The sequence below is a fragment of the Sorex araneus genome, chromosome 1, assembly GCF_027595985.1.
Source record: "Sorex araneus isolate mSorAra2 chromosome 1, mSorAra2.pri, whole genome shotgun sequence".
Classification (NCBI taxonomy): Eukaryota; Metazoa; Chordata; class Mammalia; order Eulipotyphla; family Soricidae; genus Sorex; species Sorex araneus.
In genome coordinates, this window is record NC_073302.1 from 402639286 (window position 1) to 402660095 (window position 20810).

At 42.8% G+C, this 20810-nt stretch overlaps 2 protein-coding genes across 2 annotated transcripts in view; one reads left to right on the forward strand and one right to left on the reverse strand.

Moving 5' to 3' along the window:
• Positions 1 to 640, reverse strand: part of FBXL13 (F-box and leucine rich repeat protein 13) — a 223426-nt gene extending 222786 nt beyond the window's left edge. Inside the window, exon 1 of the mRNA XM_004602271.2 lies at positions 566 to 640. Within this exon, the coding sequence (XP_004602328.1) occupies positions 566 to 640 (75 nt within the window). The remainder of the gene's footprint in view (positions 1 to 565) is intronic.
• A 244-nt stretch (positions 641 to 884) lies between these two features.
• On the forward strand, positions 885 to 20803 carry ARMC10 (armadillo repeat containing 10). The gene is made up of 7 exons (XM_004602270.3): positions 885 to 1140; positions 2087 to 2235; positions 5608 to 5742; positions 6887 to 7063; positions 18267 to 18338; positions 19413 to 19639; positions 19837 to 20803. Exons 1-6 carry the CDS (start codon positions 999 to 1001, stop codon positions 19596 to 19598), a joined length of 861 nt encoding a protein of 286 aa, XP_004602327.3. The 5' UTR covers positions 885 to 998; the 3' UTR covers positions 19599 to 19639; positions 19837 to 20803.
• Positions 20804 to 20810: the final 7 nt, after the last annotated feature.

Here is a 20810-nt window from a genome sequence, read left to right on the forward strand (position 1 = left end):
CCCAAACAGAAAGAAAGAGAGAGAGGGTGGGGGGAGAGAGAGAAGTGGCTGCCACAGAAGCAGGCAGGAGGGAAACTGGAGGTATTGGTGTTGGGAAATGTTCACTGGTGAAGAGAGGGGTGTCAGAACACTGTATGACTGAAACTCAACCATGAACAACTTTTTAACTGTGTATCTCAAGGTGATTCAATTTATATATGTACATAATATACATACATATATGCACATATATTTCAAAATGTGGAAAACCTGTATTTACTTACTCCTGAAGTCATGCCAAATAGACAACAAAAGTTGGATTATGTGGCCAGTATTATTCTGATATATCAAAATTGGATAGGAACATTTTCAAAAAAGTAAAACTACAGCACAATATACCCGATGAACATACATGCAAAAAATTCTCAAAAACGTTAGTGAATCAAATGCAACAATCATTGAAAGAAACTCCCCTCCAAACACGACCTCCGCCTCACCCCAAACCTCCCTGGAGATCTATGAAAACTGGGAAATCGCATGGACTCCTCCCCTAGGTTAATGCGTCGCCGCAACCAGGCTCCAGTACCTCGCAGACCTGAGGAATGTAATTCTTCTTGAAATAGTTCTTCAGACTGGGGCTGGCATTGCGTAGCGAGGCCATGGCTCGGGGAGTTCCCGTAAAAATGAGCGCTCCCCATATACTTCCCCAAACCTGGAGAAGCCCAGACGGCGGCCTGAGCCCAAAGCGAGCGCTTCGAAGCCTGAGCATCCAAAGCGCGCGGGGCCAGTGCGTCTGGCTGTTGCCCTGGCAACTGGGGCGTAGCTAAGGAGGAGGGGCGGGGCCTCCAGGCGGGGGCGGGGCCTCCAGGCGGGGGCGGGGCCTCCAGGCGGGGACGCGTCCGGGGCCTGAGTAGGCGGTTCAGGGCCCGTTTCCGGGAGGCTGAGCCCTAGGACCCATCCGGTTGCGGAGTCTCCCTCCTGGACCGGTCGCTGCGCCCGGGGCTTGCAGACCCACGACAATGGGCGGCGGCGCGCGGGACGTGAGCTGGGTGGCAGCAGGTCTGGTCCTCGGGGCCGGGGTCTGCTACTGCGCTTACAGGCTGACTCGGGGCCCGCCACGAGGCCCCCGCAGGCTGCAGCGGCGCCCCTCCAAGTCGGCAGGTGAGGTCGCTGGGCACCTGCCTAACACATGGCAGTGGACAGGGGGTAGGGTGGGGGTAGTGCAGGGACTAGCCGAGACGGGATGAGTGGAGGATGAAGATGCGCCCGGTGCTTGTGAACTTTGCAGTGCTGGAAGTCAGCGGGTTGAGCGAGAGGCGGGAGCGAGACGACGAAGAAGCCCGGGTGGAGAGAATGGACCGTCCTCTAGCTCAGGTGGCAGTTGATCCTCTGGATCCCCGCCTCAGTCCTGCCCTTGCCCCTCTTCTTTTTAGAAATCCTAGGATGTAAAAAGGACCCACATGTTTGCTGCCTGAGACTCGGCATCACATCACAGCGGAGATTTTGAGCAACGCTCAAAAGCTTGAGGATTGCTTCTAGGACGCTGCCTTGCCAGAAGGATCTCCCCCTTCCCCACCCCCCCACCCCCGACTCTGGCTGGGGTTGCGGGGCCTGAAGCATAGAAATGACTTAAATGGGAGAGGAGGAATGAGATTGAGGGAAAATGAGGAAATTGGACAAGAAATATCGGGTTTCATTAGAGGAGGAAACAAGGAGTACCCCAGACTGTAAAGATAGAGAAATTTTCTTTATTTAAAGAAATACTAGCTGAGAACTTCCCAAATTGAAGAAGTTCATAAAGCTAGGACAACTGTAATTCTGAATGTAAAAAAGACCTCACCAGGATTTAGCATTGTAAAATTACCAAAAGTCAGAGATAAAGACAAAATTTCTAAATTCTTGGTGTGCATGGGAGGGCTGCAGAGGTGTTCTGAAGGCACTCAGGACTACCTGTATGTAGACATTATTCTGAGATTTTTTTTAACCTTAATCTTTTATACTTAAAATAGTTTTTTAAACAATGTCTTATGTCGGGAGTAGATTATTGATGACATTTTTACTTTTTTGAGACACGTTGATTTTAAATTTTAGCTTTGTTCTTTTTCAGAAGACTTAACCACTGATTCCTATGATAATATCCTAAATGCTGAGCAACTACAGAAACTCCTTTACCTGCTTGAGTTCACCGAAGATCCTGAAATTATTGAAAGAGCTTTGGTCACAGTGGGTAACAATGCAGCCTTTTCAACTAACCAGGTAAGTCCGCAAGTCCTAGTAGACTGCTCCCATTCTTACAGACTATAATAATTGTGACCCTGACCAACTACTGAACTTCCCAGAGCCTCCAATTTCATCGCCAGAGTTTGACTATTTCAGCCTCCTGGGCATTTGTTGACTTCTGAAAGCACAGTTATTAATAATACTATGCTTCTTAATAGGTGTCTAGACTCCTATGAAGTCAGACATCAACATCACCTTTATACATATATCTAGTCAACCCTTTGCATTGTTATGGCCTTCTTACTATGTAAAACTTGGTAGTGCTTCAGTAGAACAAGGAATTTAGAAAAATTATTTTATTATTAGATTAGAAATTATTGTTAACTTCTTATTTTTATTATTAGATTCATAATTTATTCAGTCTCACAGGAAACCAGATTAGGTTGCTGGAATTTTCCTCCTTACCTTGATAATTATAAAAACGTATGAAGCTTAAAATCCCGCATGGGAGAGCCTGGCAAGCTCCCTGTGGCGTATTCGATATGCCAAATACAGTAGCAGTAACAGGTCTCATTCCCCTGACTCTGAAGGAGCCTCCAATCGTTGGGAGAGATGAGTAAGGAGAGGATGCTAAAATCTCAGGGCTGGGACGAATGGAGACGTTACTGGTGCCCGCTTGAGCAAATCGATGAACAACAGGATGACAGTGATAAAAGTGATATAGTGATATTATTAGAAATAAATCCTAGAGAAATTCTGATGTAGATGGTCCCTGAACCACACTAACAATGTAAATGGTTCTGACAAGTAAGAGAATTAACACCAAGACTAAAGACTTTGATCTGTGGGCCGTAGAGATTGTACTGAGGTAAGGTACTTGACTTGCAAGCAGCTGACCCCGGTTCAGTCCCCAACACCACATGTGATCCCCGCCACAAGCTCATCAGAAATAAGCTATGAGCACCAATGGGGAAAGCCCAGCCCCTTCCACTACCACCACCCCTGCCCCAGAAGACACCAGTTTGAGTGTCCCCTCCTCCCTACTTGGAGGAAAAAGTGGCTAGAGGAATGACTGGGGAGTTCTGAAGCATGTGGCTTTGCATGCAGAAGTACCAGGTCCGATGCCTAGCACCATATGGTTCCCTAATCCTTCCCCTACTCACTAGCACCTCCCCCCGAAAAAGAGAACTGTGGAAATGGCTCAAGGTCTAGTTTTGGTTTTTTTTTTTTATCTTTATTTTTCTTTCTGAAAAGAAACCTGGGCCATACCAACCTGTGCTTGGGGACTTTTCCATGCACAGTGTTCAGGGGACTCTAGGGTGCCAGGAGTGGAACCTAAGGCCCTTGCATTGAGAACATGTGCACCAGCCCTTTGAGCTATTTCCCCAGCTGTAAAGGGAGAATATTGACCTGAGATTTTGAATAGGTTTCAGGCACAAGTGACCAGATTCAAGGTTACAGAAAGCCTCATCAGAGTGTCACTTTGGGCTTTGCTTATTTATCTCCACAGCTTTTTGTGCACTGGCCTTTATCTCCCTGACAACAAAGAGGCTTTCTTCTTAGGGGTGAGAAGAAAGCCACTGGTCTCTCGGGCCTTCATCCCAGTAATTCATGATTTCAGCAGTTGCATTGCTTGCCTGAGACAGAGTCCCCCACCTTCAGATCAGTGGCAAAGCTAAGGGGCCCAGAACCCTGCTTGGTAAGGCCTGGCTCTTGTGAGCAAGGACAAATGTGAACACAAGTGACCAGCAGCTCACCATGCACTCTCTGCCACAGGAGAAAGAGGGGTGCCAGGCAGACAAAAGCAATAGACAAGGACTGATTTGTTAACATGCCTGTGTGGTATATTTCTGGGACCGTAGTTTAGATTCCTCTGAAACAATCTATAGTCAGAGTAGTCGCTATCCACTAATTAAGAAGTACATTGTATTATTTCATTTATTTTCACAGTGCTAGAAATCCTCACATATGCAAAGCGTGTGTTGTACCACTAAACTACAGCCCCATCCTAACTATCTTTTTTTCCCCAAGCAGTGTTCAAGTGGTCCAGGGGCGGGAGGGCATGGACAGAGAAATAGGACAGCAATTTGGGTGTTTGCCTTGCATGCAGCCAACCCCCAGTTCTATCCCTGGCACCTTGTACGGTCCTCTAAGCCCTGTCAGGAGTAAACCCTGAACACAGCTGGGTGTGGCCTCCAAATGTAAATAAACCAAGAGGCCAGGGGCTGGGGTGAGGGGGGGAGGGGGGGAGCAGTCCTGGTGATTCCTGGTCAACCACACTGGTGGCTCACTGTGAGGGCTTGGGAACGTTGTGCTGTGCCAGGGATTATCCAGTCCACCCTGCCTGTACTTGGAAGCCTCCCAGGCTCCACCTGGCATTGTGGTGCCAGGAACCAAACAGGCCAGCCACAGGCAGGGCAAGCATCTTAAGCCCTGTATCATCGCTTACAAACCACCCTTTTATTCATGGAATATCTTGTGATATTTGAGGGGTTAGTGTTCCAAATAATACATTTTACTAAAGCACTACTTTAGTATCTTTTTTTCTTTAACTTTAGTATTCTAAGTGCTAACAATTTTCAAAATTTGTCTGCAATAGAGAATTCATATCGCTTCTTTTGAAGTAATTTTATTTATACACTGCTCTGAGGAATCAGGAATGTAGCTTGATGGTAGAGTGTTTGCCTTGCATGTGTGAGGTCCTGGTTTAATCCTTGGTGCCTCAAAAAAAAAAAAAAACTTTTTTTTTTTTTTTTTTGCTTTTTGGGTCACACCTGGCGATGCACAGGGGTTACTCCTGGCTCTGCACTCAGGAATTACCCCTGGCTGTGCTCAGGGGACCATATGGGATGCTGGGATTTGAACCCGGGTTGGCCGCGTGCAAGGCAAACGCCCTACCCGCTGTGCTATCTCTCCAGCCCCCCCCAAAAAAAAAACTTTTTTAGAAACATACTTTGAGATTGTTGCAGTTACGAAGTTCTTGATTTTATATTTTCTTTATTTCTGTGTTAGTTTAAATAGATACATTTGTTGTTGTTGTTGTTGTTATGTTTTGTTGGGGGGGTGGCATGCCTGGCTATGCTCAGGCCTACTTAGCTTTGCCTTCAGGAATTATTCCTGGTGTGCTCAGGGTAGGATCATATAGGATGCTAGAGAATTGAACATGGGTTGGTTTCATGTAAGACAAGCACCCTATCCAGAATACTCTCCATCCCTCACTACATAGCTTAATAATTTTGCTATTTTATTTTCTTATACAGTTATGAATGATAACATTTTAAAAATTAGGATGCCTTATTATGTATGGGAATGGCATTTCCCAAGAGTCATTAATTTGGGTTTGTGGATGCAGAGAATGCACCGAAATGAGTGCATACTGAAGCCATAGCCCTGGATTTTCCCTTTCAGGTCATTATTCGTGAGTTGGGAGGTATTCCAATCATCGGAAGCAAAATCAACCATCTTAACCACAGTATCAAAGAAAAAGCTTTAAATGCCCTGAATAATCTAAGTCTGAATGTTGAAAATCAAGCTGAGATAAAAGTAAGTTGTTTGAAATCACAATTATCTAAAGTTAGAAAGAAAAGAAAAAATGTAGATAGGTGAGTAATAGAACTTTAGTGGAATATCTTTATAATTTTATGGTCAACAAGTCTTATTTTTCTCAATTTTATTGGGATATAATTGATATATAGCATTAAGTAGTTACAAAATTTACAACATGATGATTTTATCTGTACATCTTTAAAAATGTATGCAGATATGTGTATTTAATAGTTGTATTCCCACATAACAAGTCCTGATATCTCCATCACTTTCTGTGTGTGCAATGAAATATTTTATAATCTCATAGTAACTTTCAACATACAATATAATATATTAATTGTAAGTTACCTTGCTCTACATTGATTCCCAATTTATCTGAGAACTAGATGTTTGACCGACATTTGTTCATTTTCTCCTCTTGAAGCACCTTGAAGCATTATACCAATCACATTATTCTCTATAACGTTGCTTTCTGATTTGTTTGGGGGCCATACCCAGAAGTGCTCCAGGTTACTCTTGGTCACTCCTGCTGGTGTTCAGTTGACCATTCAGTACCAGGGATCAACCAAGGATCAAGTCCGCAAAACAGATTTTTTTGTTCTTAAATTTTATTGAACCCAGAGCTCCCACATGCAAGGCAAGTACTCTCCTCAGCCTTCAAAGACTATTTTTTCTCTCTAAATTGCTTTCTTGGGGCCAGAAAGATAGCTTGACAGGATGAACACATATTTGCATGGTAATGCCCGAGTTCAATTCCTGTCAGCACCTGGTCCACTGAGCACTGCAAAGTATGGAAAAAAAAAAAGCCCACATTTGAGACCTGTGTAGAATTGTCCTCTCTCCAGAGACTGCAGTCTCATCCTAAACAATGCCTCTCCACAAGGAAAAGGGTTCCTGCTCAGTGAAAGCATTTTTAGAGACCTTAAGGTGCTTACTCAGGGGCCTGAGCACAGCAGAGAGGGCGTTTGCCTTGCACGAGGCCAACGTGGGTTTGTTCCTCGGCATCCCATATGGTTTCCTGAGCACCGCCAAGAGTAAATTCCTGAGTGCAGAGCCAGGAGTAACCCTTTAAGCATTGCTGGGTGTGATCCCCAAAAGCAAAAAAAAAAAAAAAAATGTTTGCTCTCCCTCTGCCTTTCAGATGTACATCAGTCAGGTATGCACAGGTGTCTTCTCTGACCCTCTGAACTCAGCTGTGCAGCTGGCCGGACTGAGACTGCTCACAAACATGACGGTGACCAATGAGTACCAGAACACGCTTTGCTGTCACATCACAGACCTGTTCCGGGTGCTGCTCACAGGAAATGACAGCACCAAGGTACCCATTGGCTTCTCCCTAAAGTACAGAGAGCTCCGCCTCACACACATGAGAACAGGGTGGAGGGGTACAGAAGATATATAGGGGTAAGGAGCTCACCTTACACATACCTAATCAGTTCCCAGCACCACATATGCTGCCCTCAGCACCTCAAGGAGTAAGCCCTGAGCATCTCAGGACTTGCCGACAAAAAAAAAAAAAAAATGAGAATAAATTAATGTAATTACAGATCAGCTGTTTTCTTAATATCCTCAAAATGAGACAGAGTTTAGTAGAGATTTATTAGAAACCCTTACATGAGCAAAAGAACATACATTTCCCTAATATTTAATTACAAATATAACTTGTAAGATTCATCTATTTATTGCTTGATAGTCATTTGGTTCTTTGGACATCAGGTTTCGTTTGCTGAAAAAGAGTAACTCACTTGCCCTACTGAATGCAAGAACTTTCTCATAAGAGTCCTGGAGTGATGGTACTGGTTTACTGTGGCTCTGTTTGCTTGTTTCCAGACTTTTTTTTAATGCAGCCATTATTTGTTGGAAATGAAAACCACTTTAATTAATGGATGTCTCAGGACTTCATTGTGGTCCTTGTGCCATGTAGATGGCAACTAAAACTGAACTAAGTTAATAAAGATCACGAGACAAATCAGGGCAGAACAGAGACTCCTCTAAGTTTTGATTTGTTGGGTTGGTTATTTCTTGGAGTTGTTTGGGTTTTTTTTAGTTTTTTTATTGAATCACTGTGAGATAGACCCTTACAAAGCTATTCATGATTGGATTTTAGTCAAACCATATTCCAACACCCATCTCTCCACCAGTGTACATTTCCCAGCACCAGGGTCCCCAGGTTCCCTCCCATCACCCCCCCCCAACCCACCTTCTGCCTGCATCTATGGCAGGCGCTCTCTCTCTTTCTCTCTTCCTCCCCGCCCCCCCACTGCATTAGGGCATTGTGATTTGCAATATAATGAAAGGTTATCAAGAATATCCCTTTACATTTACCTACTTTTAACCCTCAGATAGAGGAGAGACCAGTATGACAATAATAGCTGGGAATGATTGTGCTAGACAAGATCTTGGAGTTTTCTATGGTGTCAGTCTTTGTTCTCTGACACAGTTGAAATGATGCAAGGGCATCTTAGGACCAAATGTGAACCCAAATATTCAATGGCATTGAAATTATTTCTGAGGTTACCGAACTGTGACTGTAGAAGAGCTTCACTTGGGGCTGGATCGATAGCACAGTGGGTAGGATGTGTGCCTTGCAAGCAGCCGACCCGGGTTCAATTCTCAGTATCCCATATGGTCCCCCGAGCAACGCCAAGAGTGATTCCTGAGTGCAGAGCCATGAGCATCACGAGGTGTGACCCAAAAAGCAAAAAACAGAAGAAGAAGAGCTTCACTATTTGTCCTGTAAAGGTTTTGCTCAGTTCAATAGCTGTGCTTATTTGGATCTAGATGTACCCCCAAGGCATTCAAGATTACATGTCTCAACATGTTAGCAATATTTTATTTTTATTTAATTAATTAATTAATTTTGAAAATTTTATTGAATCAACATGAGATAGTTACAAACAAGCTTTCATGTTTGGGTTACAATCTCACAATGATCAAACACCCATCTCTCCACCAGTGCACACCCCACCACCAATATCCCCAGTATACCCCCCCTTTCCCACTCTCCCCCTGCCTCTGTGGCAGACAATATTCCCCATACTTTCTCTCTACTTTTGGGCATTAGGGCTTGCAACACAGACACTGAGAGGTCATCATGTTTGGTCCATTATCTATTTTCAGCACGTATCTCCTATCCCGACCGATTCCTCCAGCCATCATTTTCTTAGTGATCCCTTCTCTATTCTATCTGTCTTCTCCCCTCCACTCATGAAGCAGTCTTCCAGCTATGGGGCAATCCTCCTGGAACCTTGTCTCCACTGTCCTTGGGTGTCAGCCTCATGTGATGTTATTCTATTCTCCACAAATGAGTGCAGTCCCTCTATGTCTGTCCCTCTCTTTCTGACTCATTTCACTTAGCATGATACTCTCCATGTCTATCCATTTATAAGCAAATTTCATGACTTCATCTCTCCTAACAGCTCCATAATATTCCATTGTGTAGATGTATCAAAGTTTCTTTAACCAGTCATCTGTTTTAGGACACTCGGGTTGTTTCCATATTTTGGCTATTGTGAACAGTGCTGCAATGAATATATAGGTACAGATGTCATTTCTACTGTGGTTTTTTTGCATCCTTGGGATATATTCCCAGAAGTGGTATTGTGGGGTCATACAGAAGCTCAATTTCTAGTTGTTTTTTTTTTTACTTTGTATTTTGTTTTTTTTTTAATTAGTTTATTTTTAATTAGAGAGTCATCGTGAGGGTACAGTTACAGATCCATACATCTTTGTGCTCATGTTTCCCCCATACAAAGTTCGATAACCCATCCCTTCACCAGTGCCCATTCTCCACCACCAGCAAACCCAACATCCCTCCCCCCCCTCCCCAGTCCCGTCTCCCCCCACCCCACCCTGCCACTATGGCAGGGAATTCCCTTTTGTTCTCTCTCTCTGATTAGGTGTTGTGGTTTGCAATAAAGGTGTTGAGTGGCCATTGTGTTCAGTCTCTAGTCTGTATTCGGCCCGCATCACCCTTCCCCCACATGACCTCCAACCACATTCTACTTGGTGGTCCCTTCCCTGAGTTACCCAGAATGAGAGACCAGCCTCCAAGCCATGGAAACAATCTCCTGGTACTTATTTCTACTATTCTTGGGCGTTAGTCTTATAGTCTATTATTCTATATTCCATAGATGAGTGCAATCTTTCTATGTCTGTCTCTCTCTTTCTGACTCATTTCACTTAGCATGATACTTTCCATGTTGATCCACTTATATGCAAACATCATGACCTCATTTTTTCTAACAGCTGCATAGTATTCCATTGTATAGATGTACCAGAGTTTCTTCAACCAGTCATCTGTTCTAGGGCACTCTGGTTTTTTCCAGATTCTGGCTATTGTAAACAGTGCTGCGGTGAACATATAAGTGCATATGTCACTTCGACTATACTTTTTGGCTTTTCTGGGATATATTCCCAGCAGTGGTATTGCTGGGTCAAATGGGAGCTCAACCTCTAGTTTTTTGAGAATCGTCCATACTGTTTTCCAAAAGGGCTGAACTAGCTGGCATTCCCACCAGCAGTGTAGAAGGGTCCCTTTCTCCCCACATCCTCTCCAACAGCGGTTGCTTTTGTTCTTTTGGATGTGTGCTAGTCTCTGTGGTGTGAGGTGGTATCTCATGGTTGTTTTGATCTGCATCTCTCTGACGATTAGTGATGTGGAGCACTTTTTCATGTGCCTTATGGCCATTCGTATCTCTTCCTTGGTAAAGTTTCTGTTCATTTCTTCGCCCCATTTTTTGATGGGGTTGGATGTTTTCTTCTTGTAGAGTTCAACCAGTGCTTTATATACCATTGATATCAACCCCTTATCTGATGGGTATTGTGTAAATATCCTTTCCCATTCTGTAGATAGTCTTTGTATTCTGGTCACTGTATCTTTTGCGGTGCAGAAGCTTTTTAGTTTAATGTAGTCCCATTTGTTGATTTCTGTTTTTACTAGATTGTTTAGTTCCGTGTCATCTTTGAAGATACCTTTATCTTCAATATCATAGAGGGTTTTGCCGACCTTGTCTTCAATGTACCTTATGGTTTGTGGTCTGATGTTGAGGTCTTTAATCCATTTTGATCTGACTTTTGTGCATGGTTTCAGGTCGAGTTCTAAGCCCATTTTTTTGCATGTGGTTGTCCAGTTGTGCCAGCACCATTTGTTAAAGAGACTTTCCTTCATCCACTTCACATCTCTTGCTCCTTTATCAAAGATTAGATGATCATACATTTGAGGTTGTGTGTGGGGATATTCCACCCTGTTCCATTGGTCTGCAGCTCTGCCTTTGTTCCAGTACCATGCTGTTTTAATTGTTACCGCTTTGTAGTAGAGTTTAAGGTTGGGGAGGGTGATGCCTCCCATCATCTTTTTCCCAAGAATTGTTTTAGCTATCCGTGGGCATTTATTGTTCCATATAAATTTCAGGATTGCTTGCTCCGCTTCTTTGAAGAATGCCATGGGTATCCCTATAGGGATCGCGTTAAATCTGTATAATGCTTTTGGGAGTATTGCCATTTTGACAATGTTTATTCTCCCTATCCATGAGCAGGGGATATGTTTCCATTTCCTCATGTCCTCTTTTATTTCATGGAGTAGAGTTATATAGTTTTCTTTGTAGAGGTCCTTTACTTCTTTAGTTAAGCTGATTCCAAGATATTTGATTTTCTGGGGCACAGTTGTGAATGGGATTGCTTTTTTCATGTCCCTTTCCTCTGTCTCATTGTTTGCATATAGGAAGGCCATGGATTTTTGGGTATTGATTTTATAGCCTGCGACTATAGGTCATCAATTTCTAGTTTTTGAAGGACTGTCCATATTGTTTCCCAGAAAGGCTGGACCAGTCGGCATTCCCACCAATGAAAGAGCGTCCCTTTTCCCCCCACATCCACGCCAGCACTGGTTGCTTTTGTTCTTATGAATGTGTGCCAGTCTCTGTGGTGTGAGATGATATCTCATTGTTGTTTTGATTTGCATCTCCCTGATGACTAGCGATGTAGAGCATTTTTTCATGTGCCTTTTGGCCATTTGTATTTCTTTTTTGAGGAAACTTCTGTTTATTTCTTCTCCCCATTTTTTAATAGAGTTGGAGGTTTTTTTCTTATATAATTCTATGAGTGTCTTGTATATCCTGGATATTAATCCCTTATCAGATTGGTATTGGGTAGATATTCTTTCCCATTCTGTGGGCTCTTTCTGTATTTTGGTCACTGTTTCTTTTGAAGTGCAGAAGCTTCTTAGTTTAATGTAGTCCCATTTGTTTATGTTTGCTTCCACTTGCATGGTCAGTGCTGTTTCATCCTAAAGATGCTTTTAGCTTCAATGTCATGGAGAGTTCTGCCTACATTTTCTTCTGTGAACCTTATAGATTCACGTCTGATACTCAATATCAGGTCTTTAATCCACTTTGATCTGACTTTTGTGCCTGGCATTAGACAAAGGTCAGAGTTCATTTTTGTTGCAGGTAGCTATCCAGTTTTCCTAGCATCACTTGTTGAAGAGGCTTTCCTCGTTCCACTTCATATTTCTTGCTCCTTTGTCAAAGATTAAGTGGCCATATACTTGGGGGTCTGTAACAGGATATTCAACTCTTTTCCATTGGTCTGCAGATCTGTTTTTATCCCAATACCATGCTGTTTTGATTACTACTGCTTTGTAGTAGAGTTTGAAGTTGGGGAAGGTGACGCCACCCATCTTCTTTTTTCCAAGGATTGCTTTAACTATTTGTGGGGGTTTATTGTTCCAAATTAATTTCAGGAATGTTTTGTCTATTTCTTTGAAAAATGTCATGGGTATCTTGATAGGGACTACATTAAATTTGTATAGTGCTTTGGGCAGTATTGCCATTTTGGTACTGTTAATTCTCCCTATCCATGAGCAGGGGATGTGTTTCCATTTCCTAGTGTTCCTCTTTTTTTTCTTGAAGTAGAGTTTTGTAATTTTCCTTGTTTAGGTCCTTCACCTCTTTGGTTAAGCTGATTCCAAGGTACTTGATTTTATGAGGTACTATTGTGAACAGGATTGTTTTTTTAATGTCTCTTTCTTCTCTTTCATTATTTGTATATAAGAAAGCCATGGACTTTGGGTATTGATTTTGTAGCCTGCCACTTTACTATAGCGACCTATTGTTTCTAGGAGCTTTTCTGTAGAGTCTTTAGGGTTTTCCAAGTATAGTATCATATCATCTGCAAATAGTGATAGTTTGACCTCTTCCTTTCCTATCTGTGTGCCTTAATATCTTTTCCTTGTCTAACTGCTATAGCCAGAATTTCCATTACTGTGTTGAATAGGAGCTGAGAAAGCAGGCAACCTTGTCTTGTGCCAACTTAGAGGGAAGGCTTTTAGTTTTTCCCCTTTGAGAATGATACTTGCCGTGGGCTTTTGGTAGATGGCTTTGACTATATTGAGGAAAGTTCCTTCAAAGCCCATTCTGCTGAGAGTTTTCATCATAAACAAGTACTGGATCTTGTCGAATGCTTCCTTTGCATCTATTGATATGGTCATATGGTTTTTATCTTTTCTTTTATTGATACGATGAATTATGTTGATTGACTTGCAAATGTTAAACTATCCTTGCATCCCTGGGATGGATCCTACTTGCGCATGGTGTATGATCTTTTTGATGAGTCGTTGGATTCTATTTGCTAATATTTTGTTGAGGATCTTGAGGATCTTTGCATCTGTGTTCATCAGGGATATCGGTCTGTAATTCTCTTTCTTTGTGGTATCTTTGTCTGCTTTTGGTATGAGGGTGATATTTGCTTCATAAGAACTGTTTGGAAGTGTTTTGTTAGCAATATTTTAACAGTGTTGCTCCACCCCTAGCCAATTTCCACAGCTAGCATCCTTCAACATCTCTCTCCCCAGTGGAGCAACATAACCTCCAACCCAAACCCCACAGAAACTTCCTTCTTTCACCCCTTGACTGGAAGAAAATCTCTCTCCTCTGCCTCTGCAGCTGCTGTTCCCAGACCTCAGAAAGAACCCTGACTTTAGAGCCAGCAGATCTGGCCTGGGGCTGTATAGATCTGTTTCAGACATGGTCTGATTTTTAATTTGCTTTATGACTTTTTTGTAAGATGACTCATACCACTGAAGTATGTTCTGCTTTGTTTTATTTTCCATTACATTGCCTCGTATAGTATTTCTGGAATAGAAATTTTACATTTTTGTCTGTCTGGGAAGTAATCTTAATCACCAGTTATATATTGTTCATAAGAAATGATCACGTTAAAGTTCCAAGTTGCAAATGAGTTTCTGAATAGTGATCTGTTTACAAGCGAGAAAAATATATCCATCTGAGATATTTTTCTTAGTATAAACAACAAAATAGCCTCGAGAAAGGTGATCTCAGGGGCCAGACAGATAATGCAGGCCATGAAAGCTCTTGCCTTGCACACAGCCAACCCTGGTTTGATCCCCAGTACCATACGATCCCAACTGACTCCCAAGCATAGAACTGGGAATAGCCTCCAGTGCTGGTAGGTGTGGCCCAAACCCACCCTAAGCCCCACTCCCCACCCCCCACGGTTTCCTTCCCCCATCTTGCCCCCCAACGATTCTCATGGGCTGTAATAGCCTTTTAGATGCAACTTTTTTTTTTAACATTGATTCTTAACATACAAAGATTGGAAGATTTGTATCAACAGCCTCATGCCTGCTGCATCTGCAAGGAAAGCAAACTAATGACTTTGCAGAAATATGGTATCACCACAAGATGGCAGAAGGCACAAGAGAAAAACAGGTTTCAAAACAATACATAGTTATTTAATCCATAGTTTTACTCTTGGTGGGGTTTTGTTCCCTCTCTTCCTTCACCTCGCTTCATTCTCCAGAGCATCCCAACATTTAAATTTCATTCAGGATAATAAATCACTGTGTCACTGCCATTCCATTGTTCATCGATCTGCTTGAGCAAGCACCAATAATGTCTCCATCGTGAGACTTGTTGTTGCTGTTTTTGGCATATCAAATACACCATGGGTATCTTGCCAGGCTCTGCTGTGCAGGCAAGATACTCTCAGTAGCTTGCCAGGCTCTTGAGTTCAATGTCAGGCCTACAGTAAAAAAGGAACCTGGGACCTAAAGTAGATACCTCACATGAGGTTCTGGAACAGATCCCTGGCGCTGGAACCAAACACAGCATAAATAGCCATTTCTATTACTAAACTTCTTCTCTTTGACTGCTAATGGGTCTTTTAAGATTTTACTGGCTTCATCCAGACTTGAGACTAATCTCCTTAACAACTCTTATCCCTATTCAGAATGGAATTGACATTGGAGACATATTTAATCCCAACAGTTACTTTCAGTGTTGCCAGCTGCCAACTGAGGCCAGATCAGACTTGGTAGCAATGCCAGGGGGTACACTAAAGACTCTTTACCTTAAAGGGGCTGAAGCGATAGCACAGCGGGTAGGGCGTTTGCCTTGCACGCGGCCGACCCGGGTTCGATTCCCAGCATCCCATATGGTTCCCTGAGTACCGCCAGGGATAATTCCTGAGTGCAGAACCAGGAGTAACCCCTGTGCATCGACAGGTGTGACCCAAAAAGCAAAAAAAAAAGACTCTTTACCTTAAAAAAAAAAAAGCCACCTTTACCTTTTCCCATAAGACACTAGGGTTGCAAGAAGACAGGTTTCCATGTTTGGAAAAAACAAAAGATGCTGTTGTACTGATTTCGGCTGGACGGTGGGATGGGCGGGTAGAACAGTGATTTGTTAACCTTCTGTACTTTTTGGAATTTAGCTTGGGATTATATTTCATTTTCTTAAGTTTAACCACAAAATTAAAACCTTATATCATTTCCATTAATAAGTTAGTATGTGTACGGTGACCAGACTATGTGAGTGTATGGGATAGATGCATAAAGCCCAGAACTAAAGTACTAAATCTAATTATAGTGATGATTTCTATGCAAAGAAATGTGGAGAAATTTCCTTTTAAAATTTTGTGCTGTTTTAGGGGTTCTTTTGGCAGTTACAAAACAATATTCTACACCAAAACACTAGCTGAAAATGAAATGTATACTTGTATTCTTAACATTGCATTTACAATAGCCAATATCTGGTTTAAAAAATAAAAGTGCCCAACAAATGAGTGGAGAAAAATATTAATGTGTAGGTATAAATAGATAGATTTTCACATCTACAAAACACAGTCCAATATTACTCAGTTATAAAAAAAAATGATTAGATCATGGGCCAGAGTGAGAGTACAGTAGGTAAGGTACCTTGCATGTCACTAACCCTGATTCAATCCCTGGTACCCTTATATAGTACCCCAAGCCTGCCAGGAGTGATCCCTAAGTGCAGAGCCAGGAGTATACCCTGAGCATAGCCAAATGTGGCCCCAAAACAAGCAAATAAAAAAAACTATTAATCAGACAAGGTAGATGGCAAAAGGCCTGAGAACATTTGCATGTGTGAGACCTGATCTCCACCCCAACACCCCTCAAACACTGCCAAGAGCAGTTCCCAGGCACCGACCTGAGAATAACTCATGACTGTCACTGGGTAGGACCTAAAAATAGAAAGGGCAAAGATGAAAACAGATCAAGAAAGCAGGAAGTAGACTCTGGCCAATAATAAGCCTAGCAGGAGCTAGGAATGAGGGTGAGGCAAAGTGCATGATATCTAGGATACCTGGATTTGGTCCACAGTACTGGAAAAAAAAAAAACAACCCACAAATCCTTTGACAACAGTTTATCCAGCAAGGTTACCCAGTGTTGTGGTGGGAAGTGGGGCATGGGAGAAGGAGGGAGGGGTGGGTGGGAAGGGCCCTAGGGACAGTGGAGACGGATACTGGCACTAGTGTGGCAGGTGTGGTGCAAAAAATACTGTCCAGCTGGAAGGAAATATCACCACTGTTGCAAACTATGCAATTGCAATAAGAATTGTTTTAAATAATATCCTATAGTGATTTTTAGTACACAGTGCCTCTATAACACAAAACAGTTTTACAGTAAAACCCAGGTTCCTTCCCAGATTTAGTGGAGAACACATCTCTCCCTTTCCTCTGTCAGGGTTGTTGGTCTTCTCCATTCTTCCCATGTGTAATTTCAGAAGAAAAGCATGGTTTCCTGGGGCCTTTGTCCTTGGATGAAGAAGTCTATTCCATGTTACTATCTTTTAGTTAGAATGCTGATGTGGTAGCTACTCATCTGTAAGTTAATATTAGTTTGCTGATTATATGTATCACTTTGCCTATTTAAATAATTGTACATTTTTCATCTAAAAAGAGAAGCTGGGAACGGAGCAATAGTACTGCAGGTAGGGTATTTGCCTTGCACATGGCCGACACAGGTTTGATCCTTGACATCCCATGTGATCCCCTGAGCATGGAAATAATTCCTGGGTGCAGAGCCAGCAGTGGCCCCTGAGCATTGCTGTGTCACTGTCACTGTCATCCCATTGCTCATCAGTTTGCTCGAGCGGGCACCAGTAACATCTCCATTGTGAGACTTGTTACTGTTTTTGGCATATCCAGTATACCACGGGTAGCTTGCCAGGCTCTGCGTGTGGGCGTGATACTCTCGGTAGCTTGCCGGGCTATCCGAGAGGGGCAGAGGAATCAAACCCGGGTCAGCGGCATATAAGACATATGCCCTACCTGCTGTGCTGGGTATGACCGAAAAATCGAAAAAAAAAAAGAAAGAAAGAAAGAAAGAAAGAAAGAAAAGCTTAGGCTACCGGTTAAGGTTTAGGAGCTTGCCTGGCGTGCAGCTGACCAAGACTCATGTGTGGACCCCTAAGCAGACTGAACTACTAGCTTCAGTCCCCAGCACTGTAGGATGTGGCCCAAACTTCCCCCGCCCCACCTCATCCCCCCAAAAAAAAGGATTTTTATGATAAGATCAAGGATTAATAATGGACTGAAACAGGCCATATTATATGAAGTCTTAGTAACCAAACTATTGTAAAGTTTTCACTTTTAAGTAGAAATAAACTATAAGTTTCAAAAGATTCCTTTTTGTTGCAAGGACCATATTTCACTTAGTATGAAGATCAGGGATGTAACATACTCAGTTCACCATGTGCCTGGTATTTGTGCGCATAGGATGAATGATGGTAAAGACACTGGTAATATTCTCCCTCTGCCCCGTTGACCTGATTGCCTAAGTAAAGTTACGTCACACTGCTTTAGGCTCAGTGCTCGAGAGTGGGGCCAAGTGTGATACAGGTTCAGAGAGAGCAAGCAATTTTTTAAGGGGGGGAGGGGCAGATGGCAACACCCACTGGTACTGGTGGCCAGTACCTGGTCCTGGCTTGGTGCTCTGGCGATCATGCAATACCCAGATCAAGCCCAGGGCATCCATGTGCACAGCTGACACCCAGACCTTTGTGCCATCCCCCTGGCCTGGGAGAGAGAGCTCTTCCCACTAAGATGACTTGAGGCTTTGTGGACTAGACAGGAGGGGAGCAGCCTTGAAGGCTGGGCAGGATTTCAGAAGATGCACTTGATGATGTGACAGAAGCTAGGGAGAGGAAACTCACGCCTGTGGGTCTCACATACACCAGAGTTACTTTTATTTCAGGTTCAGGTTTTGAAAGTGCTCGTGAACTTGTCTGAAAATCCAGCCATGACAGAAGAACTACTTGGTGCTCAAGTAAGTACCAAACCTCTTTTGTTTTATAAATATACAAATACCTGGATTTGGTGGTGGGTAGAGCTGGAAGGATTTCATCCCATAAAATGTCAGCATGTTAGCATGGATTATCTCTGAGGAGAGGTACTAAAAGGTGGTTGCTTGGGTGTTGTTTTGGTTTTTAAAGGTTTGAAGGTATTAGGGGGATTTTTGGCCTTGATACATTTCTCAGATTTTCTGGAATGAGCATATTTTCGTTTCAAAGTTACTTTTTAAACTTTTTCCTAACAGCAACTAAATTTTCTGTCTCTGCCTGGTAGTTTTGAATGCTTATGTCATCAGATCTCTCGTATTTGACCTCTTTGCGTGCACGCGTCTCTGGGTATCCCCTGGAACACAGGATTAATGCATACTGCTGGCTGGGCCAAGTGCCCAGTGAGTACAGCGTGACATGGTGCTTTTTTCTTCCTGGAACTGTCAAGAGAGGAAAATATACATAACAAATGAGGTCATTAAAAGCTGTGTTGAGCATTCTAAAGGAAGCAGAGTTGGTGTGGCAAGAGACCCCAACTCTTGTGTACAAGGGACCCTTTCTTGTTTGTCTGCTCATCCCTGTACCCTCAGTGTCTGTGTGCCATGGAAGTGGGGATGGGGGGGGGATTCCTTTGTGCTCATAAAGATTGTGTGATGTTGGGGCTAGAGTGATAACACAGTGGGTAGGGAATTTGCCTTGCACGAGGCGACCAGGGTTCGTTTCCCAGCATCCCATATAGTCCCCTGAGCACCGACAGGGGTAATTCCTGAGTGCAGAGCCAGGAGGAACCCCTGTGCATTCCCAGGTGTGACCAAAAAGAAAAAAATTTAAAAGATTGTGTGATGGACCCTAAAGAGGAAAGGGGTGTCTTCCAAATGACCATGTTTAAGGATTTCAATACACAAAATTCCATTAGTATGTTACGGTAGGGGTATAAAAGGTTTTAAACATGGATGTCATGACAAGACACAAAAACAGTCAAAGCAGTTTTAAAATGTGTGTATGCATATGAAAAATGTTTTTATGTTTTTATTGAAGTAATGTTTATTATTCCCCTCCAGGTGGATTCAGCCTTCCTTTCCCTTTATGATAGCCAAGTAGCTAAGGAGATTCTTCTCCGAGTTCTTACGCTATTTCATAATATAAATAACTGCCTTAAAAAAAAAGACCGGCAAGCTCTTCAGTGTAAATTCACTAAAGGTTCATTGTTTCACCTGTTATATGGAGAAGAATGTGCCCAGAAATGAGAGCTTTATTGAGTCACCACCATGTGGACGAGGAAGAAAAGGTAATAGTAATTCCAAAACACTATTTAGTTGGTAATGTGTATCAAATCTGAAAGCAATCCACATAAATTCATTTTTCACCTTCCTTACAAGTGGATTCTTTTAACTTCCTAAACAGTAAATATTGCATTTCCTCACTAACACAGCCATAAGTTACCATAATTCTATGTTAGTTTTTTTTTTTTCCATTTTTTGCCAGAGATGGAACTGAGGACCTCACATACATGAGGTTTGCGCTTTATCATCCCCAGTTTGCTGGCGTATTTTTGGACCACTGTACTGATCCCAAAGGAGTCTGAGCTTGTTCTAAAGCTGCTTTTCACGTTGCTCCCTGTTTGCCGAGATACGCGGATTATTTCCATCAATGACTGACCTTTCTCTGTGGAGGCTGTTCTGCTGGAAGGTGATACGCAGTTGCTGGTCTGAGACAGTGTGAGGATGTGAGTTGTCACTGAACTGCCATGGAATGACTGTTTTGATTGTGAGGACATCTGAAGGTCATCTCAGGTCTACTTGCCAGCCCAGCCACACATACTGTTCTTAAAGTTCTCTTCAAATCAGTGAAAACATTAAACTTTCAGGAAAAATGTTTTTCCTAAAACACCTTTACCCGCTCCCATTCAGTGTACCTGTATAGAAAGAAACACTATGTAAAACTCTGGCATCCCTCAGAATGTCTCTCCACAGGAGATGAGTCACAGCAAGTATGTGTGGAGTTCTTCCCAGCACTGCATCCAAGGCACTGCCCAAGGCTCCACCAGGTGTGGGCCCCGGGCCACAAAAGAACCAACTGGGGGGTCCGGAGCGATAGTACAGCGAGTAGGGCATTTGCCTTGCACGCGGCTGACCTGGGTTCCATCCCTGGCAACCCATAAGGTCCCCCAAGCACCGCCAGGAGTAATTCCTGAGTGCAGAGCCAGGAGTAACCCCTGAGCATCTCTGAGTATGAACCCCCCCCCAAAAAAAAGAAAAGAACCAACTAGGAAATTGCTGATGTACAGCCAACCATGAAATATGCCTGTTTTACAAAAAACTTATTTAAAATAAGAATAGCATAATCACCTTGTTTCTAATTAAAAATATGTATGTTTTTATATCATCAGTAAAATGATATTCAAATAACTGGGAGTTGGGTCTGTGGATTAAATAAAGGGCTTTTCTATGTATTCCCTC

Bases quoted from the DNA above. Each gene is read 5' to 3' on its own strand.
- ARMC10 (XM_004602270.3), top strand. From the start codon at position 999: ATGGGCGGCGGCGCGCGGGACGTGAGCTGGGTGGCAGCAGGTCTGGTC. The intron at 2,236-5,607 runs GTAAGTCCGCAA...TTTCCCTTTCAG, and splicing joins CAGCCTTTTCAACTAACCAG to GTCATTATTCGTGAGTTGGG. The intron at 5,743-6,886 runs GTAAGTTGTTTG...TCTGCCTTTCAG, and splicing joins AAAATCAAGCTGAGATAAAA to ATGTACATCAGTCAGGTATG.